Below are 15,129 nucleotides of genomic sequence, written 5' to 3' on the forward strand. Positions count from 1 at the left end.
GTTACACAGGAGGCTGACATCCGAGGATTGCATTCAAATACAAGAGAGTCTTATCTCCAATTAACCAGCACAAAGCCGGAAGTGAAGATGTAGTTACAGTGGTAAGTGCCAAGCCTTGAGTGAAAGTGCTAAGCAGATGTATGAGGCCTTTACTTCATACCCCAGTACCGGTGTGAACACACACACACACACACACACACACACACACACACACTCAAAGAAAAAAATTAGCATTTTTTTTGTAATACCAATAATCTTAAGCCTACACAATTGCTTTGCTCTTTGTAACTAAATTCTTTCTGAGCCCAGAGACTCAACAAGTGGTGTACCTGAGCACATTGGTTGTATACAGGACACATAGCCCGACATCGATCTGAAATTATGCAAAGCCAAAATACCTTCCCAAAATGTGTCTTCTCTGAGTGGAAGCAGCTGTGCTGCTTCAAGTCTTTTCAGGAACATTAAAGCATATAAACAGCTTGTCTTGGTAAAGCTGGGGAGTCGCAGCTAAAGGAATTTGCTTTCTGACTCTTTCATTCAAAAGGTGTGTGTTGCTCCTGTCTTGACAAGTAAGGCCGAAACAGCCCACTTCAAAAGCTACTGAATTGATTTCTTCTCCCTCATCTTCAAGAGCTCTGAATCTGGCAGTTAGGGGTTGCAATATTTATAAGGCACCCATCAGAGCTCCATTTAGGAAAGGAGACGAGCGGAAGCTGTGAGCCGATTTTATTTTTATCAGCTGCCCTACCACTCTGGCTTTTGTCTATAACCGCTTTGCATGCATTCCTTCCTAGCTTCATTTCAGCTTCTGCATCATTACAGATTCGAGCTTCTCTCTTTCTTTGCAAAACAGAACTCTGCAGGTCCCCCTCCAAGTGGTAACATAGCATCCTATCTTGTAAGCTAGATAAATCTGCAGGTAAATTTCATCCTCTAGATCCAAATTGTGACCTGTTTCTAATAGTTGCTTGATTGACACCGAGATCTCTGACCTAACAGGTGTCTTGAGGTCTGTACCTGTATTATTTTTACTTTGGGTCAAATCTGAAATAACAATGATTGGTTGCTTAAAGGTGTCATTTTAAAGGAAATAGGTGCTGAATGCAAAGATCTCAGTGGGCCTGAATATTCAAGAGCACTTGTGGCAATGTTTCCCAAACTCCCATGTACACCCCCCCCCACACACACACTGTTACCTTATCTTTGGTTGTTGCAGCTCTGTGACCACCTGTGGCCAGGAGGGAGTGAAAGGAAGTTTTCACCTGCCTACTCATTTTCTCTCTGCTTGCTGCATATGTGTCCCAGAAAGACGAGCCACAGTGGTGGAGGACTGCCCTGACCCTGTCAGATGTCACATGGTTGAGAACCTAAACTTGGGTCTGTCAGGCAACTGGTCTGGGGCAGCTGCTCCGGAAGTTTATTCCATGAACAAGGCTGGCCACTGGGTGTTCAAGTTGTTTGACTTGGGGTTGGGTCTTGTCTTGAACCTGGTTATTCAGGGACAGCCCCCTCAGGAATTAATTGCCTTTAGTCCCATTAGGAACACCATTCAAGCCAATTCCATTAACTTTATAGTACTCTTGCTTTTTATTTTTTGTATTTAAGCCCGAAGTAGTTCTGCTCAGTTGGTTAACCTACATTTACACTATATTTAGCCCTAAACAGATGTCTTTTAGCTATTTCTAGGATACTCTGCACAACTGAGCTTCAAAAGAAGGAACTCTACAAGGAAATTCCAAAAGTTCTTTACGAATACTGTGTTATGCCACAGGCAGATAGGAAATTGTATACACCTGTACAACGTGACTATGAATCTAAGGAGTGGCATTTACCTAAACCTGGCCATATAATTTTGTGTGTGTAAGTTCTAGGGCTTGAACTCAGGGCCTGGGCACTATCCCTGAGCGTTTTCTGTGCAAGGCTGGCTGGCACTCTATCACATCAGTCACACTTCACTTTTGGCTTTTTCTATTTAATTGGAGGTAAGAGTCTCATGGACTCTTGCTCTGGCTGGTTCTGAACCATAATCCTCAGATCTCAGCCTCCCAAGTAGCTGGGATTACTGGGATGAGCCACCAGTGCAAGGCTTTGTGTATCTCATGTTATAAAACCATTCCTTTCAGGTACATACCCAGAAATAACGTCAGAGCGAATGTAACTCAACAACCATTTTCATTTTTACCATCCAACTGTCACTGAGACAAGCATTTCCTACCATTTACACTGAAGTGAAGGTTCCCAAGAGACCTGGGGCACATTTCTTAACCTGTAGATCAGGAAACTGAGGCTGGGGGAGGATTCCTACCCCTACCCCTAACCTAAAGCAGTGCTTCTGTACTTGGCACTTCATTGGGACTTCATATAATACCCCTTTGCAGATAACTATTTTTCTAATTGCTCAGTCCTATGCAATTTCAATACCACTAATACATTGCCTATCTGTGGCTACATTAGATGTGTATTTGTATGCAAAGACTCCTGGTAAGAATGCTTGTGTTCTGAGCTGGGCACTGGCAGCTCACACCTATCACCCGAGCGGATCACAACCTAGGCAGGAAAGTCCATGAGACTCTTCTCTCCAATTAACCACCGGAAAAATCAGAAGTGGGGCTGTGGCTCAAAATGGCAGAGCATCAGCCTTGAGCATAAGAGCTCACAGACAGCACTTAGGTCCCACGACCGACCAACAAACCAACCAACAAAAATGTTTGTGTTTCTAGCCATAGGGGTGGTGGGTCTGCTAGAGCCTGGCTCCTAATCCAGGCTGTGACCCCTGCTTCTACTTACCTGCTAACAGCATCTCCTTTCTTGGCCCTTGCCCTCCTGTATCACCAGCTCCTGCAATGCCTTGCGTTCATCCTCAGGGCAAGGCACACACCCTTTCAGGTAGCACCCAATGCCTTCCTGATCTGGCTCTTGCTGTGCTACATTCCCTTCCCACACACTGTTCCCATGGTCCAAGCTAAACGCATGTGCCTGCAGCAGGCATATTTACTCTCTCCAGACTCATCCTCAAGCCCTCCTCTCCTGACTCACAGCTGCCTGGATATGAGATCCTACAGGGCGCTGACCTCAACTTCCCTACCAGGCTATACTGAAGCCCAGCTTGGGACTTATCCATCTCCATCCACTCTGCATCCTCTATTATATATGTGCTTGCCCATTCTTCCGATGGATGGTGAGGACAAGAGACTGCATCCTTGAATCATCTCATCCACTAATGCAAGGCAAAGACAGTTGGAAGCTGTAAATGGTCCATGCCACATGACAGTATAAACTTCATCATGCCATACATAACAGAACATGAAGCTGAGCCATCTAGACTCATAGCCTTTCTGAGCCTGGATGGTCCTTAGAGGAAAATGTACACCCCCCCACCCCCACATCCAGCTTTTAGTTTATAGTTTTTATGGCATGGGCACTGACTCAACTTCTAGGCTCCACAGTTACCACAGACCAGATCTGACCAGCACATTCCATCCCTCTGGATACCAGAAGACTCTGAGGATGGACAACTGACCTATGTCAATCATAATGGACACGACCTTGGGTCTTCATGAGAACTCTTTGAGAAGAAGAAAAAAAATCCCTGCTACTGGGCAGTAGAGACAAAAGATTAACATGGACCAGAAGTTAACTACATGGAAAGAGTTAGCAGGCTGCCTAAGAGAGCTCACACGAAGAGATTCCAGTGGGGGAAACACAGGCAGACCACACCAACCAAGCCCTCAGATCCTTGTTCCATTCTCTGGTCCAACCAGGCATTATGCTCCTAAAACTTGCAGTTCTGGGATCAACACAATTTTCCTCCTCTTGTGTTAAAGCATCTTGAAAGGAGATTTTTTTTTTTTAGCACAATATAACAGGGCTCTGACCCTCCCAGTACCTACGCCTGATCTGCACCATAGCAATGTAACAAATACTAATTCCCTTTCTCCCTTCTCATCAAAGGGAAGGTCCAAGCACGAGGCCTACCATACATACTGGTAAGAACCAGGTGAAATTGTGCCACCCAAATGCTTGCTACAATGCCTGGCTCCCGAGATAGACCCACCCACTGGACACCAACAAGTCCTATAGCATCATGTGCCATGAGACATGGGTAGAGGGATGGTTCAGGAATCCTAGGTTTGCTTCTCTACTTCTTCATGAATCCACTAAGTGACAGTGTCAACAACTCCCTGTGAATGCAATCAGAACCCAGAATACGAGCTAGGAAGGGTCCGTTCTCGATGGTGATGGTTGTGCTGCCATGAGGAACTGGGCCGATCTGTGGGTGTCAGCGAGGCCTGCATCAAAGGCACGATCAGGAAGGAGGGTTTGATCTGCCTCATGCTCTACTTATGTCAAGTCCGTTTGCCAATCACCCACTCTTACTGTGTCTCAAAAGGCAAGAGAACACTGCTGTTCTAGCTTCAAACCCTCACTGCCAAAGGACACACACGTCTCCGCTGTACTTGCCAATTCTCTCTGGGAGCTCTCTAGTGCTTCCTTCTTTCACGTTAATAAAAAGGAAAAAAAAAAGTTGGACAGAAAAAAGGGCCCTTGTCCCTCTAGGCTGTTCTCCTGCTTAGCCAACTCATCCATCCTAAAACTAATTCAATTTTATTTGCTTTGCTCCGTAAGGATTTTCTTTTTAGCCTTCATCTCTGTGCTATTGGCATTGAGAATTTGGTTAAAAAACAACAACTCAAATCTACTGAGTGAAACCAAGTTTTAGAATATACACATACACTATTATAAAATTATGTTAGGCATAGGGTGATTAACACACTTTCCATTTGGTCTTTTTCAGAACAATAAACAGTTGTCATTTCCTCAAGGTAAAAAGAAGGCCACACATCTTGAGTGATTGGAAGGGTTTAAAAAGCTGTCTTTACTAGGGGCACAACTCTCTTCTACAATACGTGGGCAGTAAACACTTCGTTTTTAGCTGTGTGACATCTGTGTCTGCTCGACTATGTGGTCCTTCTAGGGTTCTGTGGTGTCTTTTCACAGATGGGCAAATGACAGTGGTGAACCTGAGAAACAGGCCTGAGGTTTTTGTCAGAACTACTTGGTTATGATGTTTCTTCTGTGGTTGTTTTCACTCGGAGACAGGCTATGTAGCCCAGGCTGGCCTTGAATTTGAGATCCTCTCACCTCAGCCTCTTCAGTGCTGGGATTATAGTTATGAGTCACCATATCTGGTTTTAGAAAGTGTGTCTTGATGCTGGGATGGCTAAATAGTGTCTGTAGTCTGGCAAAAGAATGTGGGACAAAGACTTAGAGACTAAAAAGATCCCAGTCACAAGTAGAGCCAAGAGTCCCTGTTAATTTCCCACAATCATTTTAACTTGCATTAGAAATCTCCATTGACCAGTGAGTTCCGGCTCAGTATCTGCCTGGAAAAGGGAATGCAGGGAGGTAGTTCATCCCCTCCTGGTCAGCAGCAGTGACAGGTTTATCGTTACAATCAAACACCTGGGGAAGCCTGAGATGGTGCCTTTTGTTGGCCCAGGTTCTAGTCCCTAGACCCCAGGACACACAGGAAGGAGACCTGCCTGTACGTTCTGTGAATCTCACCTTTGAAATCCATCTCCAGGCAACTGATGCCTGCCCCCTGCCTTAGGACCAACCCTGCCATCACTGGCTCTCCCGTTGCTTTGCTGCAGCTGCTTCCTTTGCCTGTCTCTCACCTGCCCTGCTTCAATCTCTGCACAGCAACCAGGTCATCAAGTCGCATCATGTCACTCTTCTGTACCAAACCCAGTAGGTGTCATAGCCACAGGTAATGTGCCATCGAAGGCCCTCAAGGCTGACCATCGCCTGACCCTCTTCTACTCTGCCTCTCCACTCATGCTCCTGCCACTTACATCATGGCAGCATGCCAGCCCGCCCCTCACCCAGGTGCCTTTGATCTTCCCTCTGCCTCGAGGAGCACGGGGTTAGGCTGAGATGGAGCCCATCTGATTCCCTCATGGAGGCCTGTTCATCTGTCATTGCCCCGCTTAGATTTTTCCATCGCCAGTCTGAACATGAAACTGTTATGTTCCTATTCTTCCCAGATTTTCTTTCCTGGATGACACACAACATCGTCTCAGGACTTACATCTTAATTGTTTATTGGCCTGGATCCTCCACTCACTGGAGGCTCGATGAGAACTGGAATTGTTAAGTTGCTCACCTTTGTATTACAGGTGCCTATCCAGGTGGCAGGTTCTCAACCTTAATTGAAGGAATGCAAAGTAGGGAGGGAAGGAGGGAGGGAGGGAGGGATCAAAGGACAACACCTGTTTCTCCCTGGTGATGCTTGTTAGACTTTGGTCTGGGAGGGGCAAGCAGCCAGGCCTGTCAAGTGGCCAGCCTGGCTTTCTCAGGTGAACTGGCTGAGAGGGTCTAGCTAAGAAAACACAGAATATTGACAGAGACTCAGGCAGCGGGAATGGCCCTGGTGGGGCACAGTGGGCACCATCGGGACAATCATCACAGAAGGGTGGCTTACCACTTGCCACTTTTACATCACCACTATTAAATATGACATTATACATGAACTGGATCCGTACTATCCCATTTAATCTTCAGCAAAAGGCTATAAAAACAGCATGAAGGTGAAGAGGACTTACTCAGTGGCTACAGCCAAGTGGTATGTGGTCTCAGAGAACCAGGAAATGCTCTGGAACTTAGCAACTCACTTGGCAGGCTCACAAACTAAAATTGGAAATGGGATGTGAATCCAGCAAACAGCAGAGCTGGGAAGCTTCAACTTGGATCTCCCCCTGCTTTTCAGGCAAAACCTCCTTGGTACTTAAATCCTGGAAGCTTACACCTCAAAGGTAAATGTTTTGGCCTGTGTCATCTTCCAGAGATAAGATCTTGTCACTAGCTCTCAGCTGGCTCAGTTTTCATGGGTGAGCAACAGCTGGCCAGCGTGCCCCCCCACCCCATGCCCCCTCACACACTCATCCCCGCCCCCCCCACACCCTGTGGGAGCTCCTCCATCACTCACCTCCAGTACACTAGCACAGCAATGAGAAGGACGAGGCACACGAAGGTCAAGGCTGATACCACAATCAGAGGGATGATCCACTCCATCCTCCCTGGAGAGGGCCGGCTTATCATTCCAGAGGTGTTCTTCTCTGCTGCCAAGAGAAACCATCCCAGTTAGACCACCAAGGCAGGCCAGGGAGCGCGCCTGGGGGAGCCCCAGCATGATGTGGCGCCCCACCCCATTCTGTGTGGTTTCCAGTGAACTCAGCTGCTCACCCTGGGCTGTCCTGGAGGAGTAGGGGTGAGGGGTGGGGCAGGAAGGGAAGGCTGCAGTCCTTTTGTGTCCTGCTCTGTCCAAAGCCGAATACAGCCTCCTCTGCGGGTGGTAATTTCTACCGGTCAGTAGGATGGATGTGCTGATGAAGTTTGTAAGTAAGATGTTTGTAACAAGAGCTAGGCAGGAGGAAGATGACCTACCTGACTCCACAGACACTCCCAACCCATCCAACTCTGGATGCACTGAGACAATGCGACTCACTGCTTGGAGAGGGAGAATGTCCACAGGAAGTGCCCTGGGTTTCTGGAGAGGTCTAAGGAAAGCCAGTCTGGACCAAGTGGCCATGGGTTCTTGCTGTCTTCCCACCCATTGTCCTCCCACAGTGACTCCACCCTGCTCTGTTGGACAGGGTCAGGGTGGGACAGCCATTCAAGGGTGGAGCTCCAGCTGGGCCAGCCGGCGGTGGGTGTGGGACCAGGGCAATGATACTCTCACCCTGGTGTCTGCACCCATCCCTTCTGCTCACAGGCTTCCCCTGCCTGGCTCCGTGAAAGTTCCAGCTCCCAGGAGCCCAGAACCTACCCTTGATCCTTCCAAAAGCTCCCACACCAGTGAAGACAGGAAGCCACACTCACTCAGCTCTAAGTAGCCAGCCACACGCTTGCCGTTAAACAAGGCAAGTCGGCCAATGGGTTCAGGATTTTCTCCTTAACGAAGACGTCTTACCCAGGCATCTGTTTTTCTCCGCTGCTGCTCCAGCCCCCCACGAGCCTCAGCACGAGAGCCTAGTCTCTCTTGAGGCACCGGAAAATGGCCAGGTGGCTCCAATGGAGCTCAGAGGCCAGACTAGGCGGCTGGAGAACAGCACAGGTGTACGGAGGTGAGGGGGAGCGGAGACAGAGGTGAGAATGCAGAGGGATGGCTTGAACCATCGGAAGCTGGCTGCAGCTGGTTTGTGCTGGGCAAGGATTCCACCCACTCTGTGAAAATGAGGCCAGCACACTGCCGGCCCAGTGCCCCTCTGCAGGATGGACTAAATGCTGGGCTAATCAGGCTGCGTTTCCCAGGGAGGGAAGGTGGGCTGAGCAGAAAGACATAATTGGCCTTGAGAGATATTTAAAGAGGCAAGGCTCCGGAGCTGCGAGGAGGTGTGTTCTGGTGGGTTTTACTGGGTTTCCTCTCAAGGACTTTCCACCCAACACCTTTGTTTAGGCACAGGCCCCTGGGACAGGTGGGGCCTTATTATCTCCAACTTACAAGTAAACACACAGAGCCAAGCAGGGTAAACACACTGATTCAAAACCACTACAGATCATCTTACTGTAGCCTTCCTGGCTGTGCCAGCTCATTTCTCTGGGCCCCATTTTACCTTGCATGGATATACCAGCTGGCCCTACTGTGTGCCAGACACAGGGCTACAGGATGGGGAGGGAGCAGCGCCTCAGACAGAAGCAATTCTCTGCACGAAGGGGAGGAGTCATTTAAAGGAGAAGAAGCAGCCCCCCCCTCCCCCAAGGGGCAATCAGCATGCAAATACAGGTTACTGGGAAGCACTCAGGGAAGATCTGAAGGATGGAGAGTCAGCCAGGAGAAAATATGACCACAAGAGATACATGACCAAGAGGGAAAATTAGAATCCAGATCAGCTAGAGCCTGGGAGGCTGAATTAGGGGGGAAGTGGTTTCAGATCTAAGCTATGGTAATAGTGGCTGAAACAAGAGGGAGACAGACATCAGACATAGAGTGTTTTGACTGTGAAGTCCTTGTGAGGAACCAGAGTTGCAAATGAGAATGAATTTATGAAGCCCCATCAGGGGTCAGCTCAGCCAGGCAATTATCTGGTGGATGTGGGGGTGGGGGCATCTCAAAGACCTGCAGGTACTGTTAATGAAAAGAAAACAATGTCAGGAGGCCTGATAGACAGGTCACGTGTCCAATTAACTCAGTATTTACCCTGGGAAGGCCTCAGGTGCTAGGGGACTCCCCCAGTGTCTTATTTCTCTGCCACTCCTTACAGAAAAGGATTCTTGACGGTGGGATTGTGGCAGGCAGGATGCAAATCCTTCTCTTCTGTCCTAAACCCTCGCAAAGGTTTCTTGGTCCCAATAATGCCTTCTGCGTGCATTTCTAACCAGTTATTGGAAGTATCAGCTGCACAGTACTTCTCCTATCTGAAATCCTGTAATACTACTGCAGACTTTCCAGGCCTTCTTGGGGGCAGAGAAATGATCTTGTTGTGAGGGAAATTAGCACTGTATTTATTCCTGAAATTACATGGACAGCTCTGGAAGAGCCCTCCCTCCTCCTCTGCAAGGTTGAGTTGTTCCAAGTTCTCCCAGGGGGAGATCCAGGATCCAGACAAGATTGTAGCTATTAGCATGGGCGTGTCAGTGTTGCTGGGGGACAGAAAGGAGGTCTGGGCAGGGTGAGGGTCTCAAATTCACAAGCGAATCAGGTTCAGAGCTGGGCTAGACTCTGGATGCACCATTCAGAGTCATTTCATCATACCATGTGGGGCTCTGGAGTCCTATTTTGGGGAGGGGGAAGGATGGAGACCACCACTGGAAATCCTCCACCCTCAAAGGCAATGTCTGGAGATCTCAAGTTGCAGCCAGCACCTTACAACATGAAGAAATGGAAAAAATTGCTGCCCACCACAGCCGGATTCCTAGCCTGGTAGATAGTCGCATTTGCTGAGGCCTTTTCCATGAAGAATAGACATATGAGTAACTACTGATTTGCACGTGGGGCATGAGGATGTCGATTTCATTTTCAAGTTCACATCATGCCTCTGTCATCATGGCACTTAGGGTCCTAGAACTGGATTCTATCTCCAGGTGACCTGAAATCTTGTCACTATCCTGAGGAGCCCCTCTTGGCCCACGGTCGTGAGTCCCTGCACAGCCAAGTCCTAGCATCCTTGATTGGCATCCTCTCCTCCTATCTTCTAACCACACCTATCTGCCCCCTCTTTGCCTTTGCCCTGCTGTTCTCACTACCAGAAATGCTCTTCTCCTCTGGCCCCTGGGAGCTCTTCTAGGACCCTGCTCCTGATTCTGGAGCTATCTTCTCTGTGAGGTCTCCTTATGCCCTCAGTTTGTGTTATCTCTGGAGGGTGGAGTAGTTAAGATCACAGGTTCAAATCTCATCTCTGCTGCTTCCTGTGTGACCTTTAACCAGTCACTTAAAAACCAATCTGGTTTACAATGGGATGAAAAAAAAGGCTACTTTATAGGAGGGTTAGGCACATTCACTGAGAAATTATGTGTAGGATGCTTAAAAGTGAGTAAATACAGTCATCGTCATTATGTTGTGCTGCTTGCTGCTTCTTGTGGACAGGACACTCAAGTACAAACTGTTCCTAACTACAGCAGGATGGATTTCCATCTGGCCTTCAGCAGAACAGGAAGAAAGCTCTGCTTCTTACTAGCTGTACAAGTCTGGGTAAGGGAACCAACCTTCTTTGTGCCTCAGTTTCCTCCTCTGTCAACGCAGATAATGTTGTGGACTGTTATTGTGATGGTGGTGGTGTGAGGATTAAATTAGTACATGTCCAACACTCGGAGAGTGTTGCTGGCACTCGGCAGGACCTGGCTAACGTTAGCTGTTGTGACTGTCAACGCCGCCATCTGCAGAAGCATAATCCTCGTCACCATCACCACCATCCGGACTCTCTTCCCCACCAACATCGCAGCACGGCACACCAGGCAGATGGTGCCGGGACGGGTGTCCGCTGATTCTGACTCCTCCTCCCTGTCGTACCTGAATGCATGAGTCACAGCCACACGGCACCTCGGATGCAGGGCGTGGGCACAGGGGCTGCTGACTGTGGCACTGCCGCAAAGAAGCTGCAACCTCACAGTCTTTCCTGAGACAAGACCCCCATTCCTGCCATCCTTCTGCAAGACACCTGTCCTACTGCTGGCTATATCTGTGGAGCAAGCTGCCAGGAACTACTAAGGACACACAGAACCCTGCACTGTCCGCACCTCTACATCTCAAGGAACCTTCCCCAGGCCAAGACACCCAGAGACCAGGGAACGCTAGAGAAGCCCCATGATTTCTGGAATCCATCCGAGGACCCCCAGTGGATACCTGATGCCTTCTAGATTGCTTTCTCCTACGCACTGTTTATGAGAAAGCTTCATGCAGAAAGAAGTGGTATGAGAATAACCATAACTAATAGTGAAAGACAGCACATGTTAATAGCACGTTAGGGTGAGAGCTATGTGAATGTGGTCTCTCTCAACATATCTTACTGCTCCTTAACAAACCCAATGTATGATTTTCTTTTTATTAAGCCTTTTCTCATAAAGGAAGCACTTCAGGGCTTCTTTTAGGCATACAAGAATTGCTAGCATCACCACTCTGCTGTGGGGCCATTATGAAGTAAACTGAGGGTAATTTAAGACAATGGGGACCAGGTACCCAGGGACAGCCAATCTGATAACGAAGATAGCTATTAGTAGCTAAGAAAGAGTGCCATGCATACTATGTGAAAACAGTTGAGTAGGATGAAGCAAAACTCTGTCAAGTTTCTTCAGGCTACTCAGAATGGTACACAATTTACAACTGTTTGCTTCTAGAATTTCCCATGTACTATTGTTATTATGCAGTAACTTGCATATGGGTAATTTACACTGTGACAGGCAAAATGAGGGTTAAAAACCTTCTGCATCAACGAAGGCAGTGTAATTCTGATGTCTTGAACATCAGAATCAGGCAGACCTGGGTACAAGCTCTGACTTGTCTCTTGTTGTGGCTTTTGAGCAAATGAATGCTCATCACTGAGCCACACGTCTGTCCTCTATCAAAAGGAGATACGTGTTAATATCCCCCTCTCCAGGGAGCCATGAGGATTAAATGAGATAATCTATGCAAAGAGGTTCTAAATGATAGCAATTTACAGGGCCAAATGCAAATAGAATCAGTGGGGCCTCTCATTCAAAGATTATTGAGAGTTTCAAGCTGGGTGTTGGTGGCTCACAGCAGTAATCCTAGCTACAAAGGAGGCTGAGATCTGAGGATCTGAGCTTTAAGACAATCTGTGAGACTTTTACTTCCAATTAAATAGCAAGAAGCCAGACTTGGAGGTGTGGCTCAAGATGGCGAAATCCCAGATGTGAGCAAAAAACAGCCATGTGAGAGCTCAAGGCCTGAGTTCAAGCTCCAGGACTAGCACAAAAAACAAAACACAACACACACACAACACACAAAAATTAAACAAAATTATTAAGAGTTTCTAGAAGGGGTGTGATTGCAGGGCGTGGGGGGTGGGGGGGGCAGCGGGCCGGGTAGCATGCTGACAAAGCTGCCCCTGAGTCAGGTACCAGGCAGGTTCTGTGGCCTACAATGAGGAGGGATCCAGGCTCAGAGAGCATGCCTTCTGCAGAAAGCGGCTTCCAAGTGAATCCGGGAGCGTGAGACTGGAGACGAGGCTCTCCAGACTAATGCAGAAGAAGAAATCTAGGCGACCCTTAGCTATCTGCTCCCAGAATTCATCTCAGCTCTGCATCCAGCACAATCAGAATAAAGTGCCTCCATTCTGCTTTTTAAAAAAATAAAAAAAAAAGAAAAGAAAAACAGTTTTCAGTGGCATATGTCATCACTGAATTAATGCTGTTTGCCTTTTACTGGCTTGGCTCTTATCCCAGTAGAAGCAAATAAAAACGGAGTACAATGTACTATAAATGTTACAGGCAGCCATACATGGACAGACCCAACTCAAATGCTTCCTTCCCCACCCAACCCCCAAATCAGGGCTCAGCTCCAGCTCCCGGACAAGAACCTTTATGCTTTTAGGACTAAAACTAGCTTGGATCTGTGAGGACACTGCGGGGAGTGGACAAAGCATGGTCCTAGCTTTCACAGCGAGATAGAGAGAAGCACCATCATCTGTATGTTCAAATGGACAGGCTGCCCCCCTCTGGGATAATGCCACATGGGTTCTGAGTAACATCTTCATTAAAAACATACTTGCTGCCAGGCAGAAGTGTATCACGCCTGTAATCCTTGCTGCTCAGGAGGCTGAGATCTGAGGATCATGGTTCAAAGCCTGTGTGAGTTCAACTACCCATCAAAAAGCTAGAAGTGGAGCTGTGGCTGAAGTAGTAGAATGCTAGCCTTGAGCAACACAAAAAAGCTAAGGGATAGCGTGTAAGCCCTGAGTTCAAGCTCCGGTGCTGGTAGTACACACATACACAAACACACATACACAGGCATACACAGATGCACATGCACACACACACACACACACACACACACACACAAACTACCCATGTTAAAAAAAATGAGGGTGGCTGCATTTTTTCCAATTGTAATTTTAAGAAACACAGGAAATGTACCATCCTACCTATTTCTATAGTTTCATAATGCTAAGTATATTTATCCTGTTGTGCAATCAAACAGCAGAACAAAATTAAAACTCGGTCACCATCAAACATAGCTTTTTATTGTCCTGCTTATTGCTTCTGACAACCATTCTTCTACTTCCTGTTTTCTGAGTTATGACTAACCTAGGTTCTTACAAGTGGAATCACAAGGCTTTCGTCTTCTTGTCACTGGTTTATTTCACTTAGGATAATGTCCTCAAGGTTCATCCCCAACGTACGACATTTGTTTTTAAGACTGGATAATAATGTGCAATGTGGTGACTCAAGTTAGTCATTCTGGCTACTAGGGAAGCAGAAATGGGGAGGATTATGGTTGGAGTCCAGCGCAGGCAAAAAATTCAAAAGATCCCCACCTCAATCAATTAAAAAAAAAAAAAAAAGGCTGAGCACAGTGGTAGATGCTTGTCATTACAGCTATGTGAGAAATATCAAGAGGACTTCAGTCCAGGATGGCTTAGGAAAAAAGTGAGATCCCCATGTGAAAAAGAACTAAAGACAAAAGAGCTAGGGATGTGGCTGCACGCTTAGCAAGCACCAGGCCCTGAGTTCAAACTGCAACATGTATGTATGTAAGTGCGCGTGCGCGCGCGCGCACACACACACACACACACACACACACACACACACAACTAGGTAATATTCCAGTTTGTTTATCTACTCATCCATGAATGAACAAGAGTTGCCTCTATCCCTTGATGTGTGTGATTAATGCAGCTGTAAACACAGTGTGAAAATATCCCTTCAAAACCTCTTTTGGATGTATTACTCCGCAGTAGAATGGCTAGATCCTATGGGCATTGCATTTTCATGTTTTTTTAGGGACAGTTGCACTGTGTTTTATAGGAACTATGCACTTTGATGGTTTCACTAAGCAACACACAAAAAAGGGGTCCCATTTTTTTCACTTATTATTATTATTATTAATTTATTTTTGGCCTGAAACTCAAGGCCTGGCTGCTGTCCTTGAGCTTTTTTGCTCAAGGCTAGTGCTCTACCACTTTGAGCCACAGAACCACTTCCTGTTTTCTGGTGGTTAATTGGAGATAAGAGTCTCACAGGGACTTTTCTGACCAAGCTGGCTTTGAAACATGATCCTCACATCTCGGCCTCCCGGAGTTAAGATTACAAGCATGAACCACCAGCACCCAGCTCATTTCTTCACATTTTTATTACTTTTTTACATGTTTAAAATAGAGGCATTCTGCCAAGTGGGAAGTGACTGGACAACTTTTTCTTTTTTTTAAATAGGGCTACAAGATATTCCTTTTTTTTTTTTCTTCCTGGAGCCCTGAGGGTATCTGAGGGTATCTGAGCCACTGTGGCAAAGGGACAATGTGTTGGTTCCAGATACACACATTCTACTGTGACAGGACAGGCCTGGTGCTGTGTTCTGTGAGCCACATGAGTCAAATGAGAGTACTGTTTGCCTCTGTTGGTAATAGTGAACAGGCTCTTCCCCAGTGCTCAGGCCTGCTTCATCAGACTGAGATAG

General features: G+C 47.1%; 1 protein-coding gene across 3 annotated transcripts in view; it reads right to left on the bottom strand.

The window, feature by feature from the left end:
• The window catches only part of Ptprg (protein tyrosine phosphatase, receptor type, G), a 684,041-nt gene that overhangs the window by 66,613 nt on the left and 602,299 nt on the right, over nucleotides 1-15,129 (bottom strand). For 2 of the 3 annotated variants that reach the window (XM_013010502.1, XM_013010504.1), the window contains exon 13: nucleotides 6,988-7,120. In XM_013010502.1, coding sequence (XP_012865956.1) covers nucleotides 6,988-7,120 — 133 coding nt within the window. The remainder of the gene's footprint in view (nucleotides 1-6,987; nucleotides 7,121-15,129) is intronic. The other variant, XM_013010503.1, reaches the window with a different exon arrangement.

The sequence above is a fragment of the Dipodomys ordii genome, unplaced genomic scaffold (genome assembly GCF_000151885.1).
Source record: "Dipodomys ordii isolate 6190 unplaced genomic scaffold, Dord_2.0 Scaffold12, whole genome shotgun sequence".
Lineage (NCBI taxonomy): Eukaryota > Metazoa > Chordata > Mammalia > Rodentia > Heteromyidae > Dipodomys > Dipodomys ordii.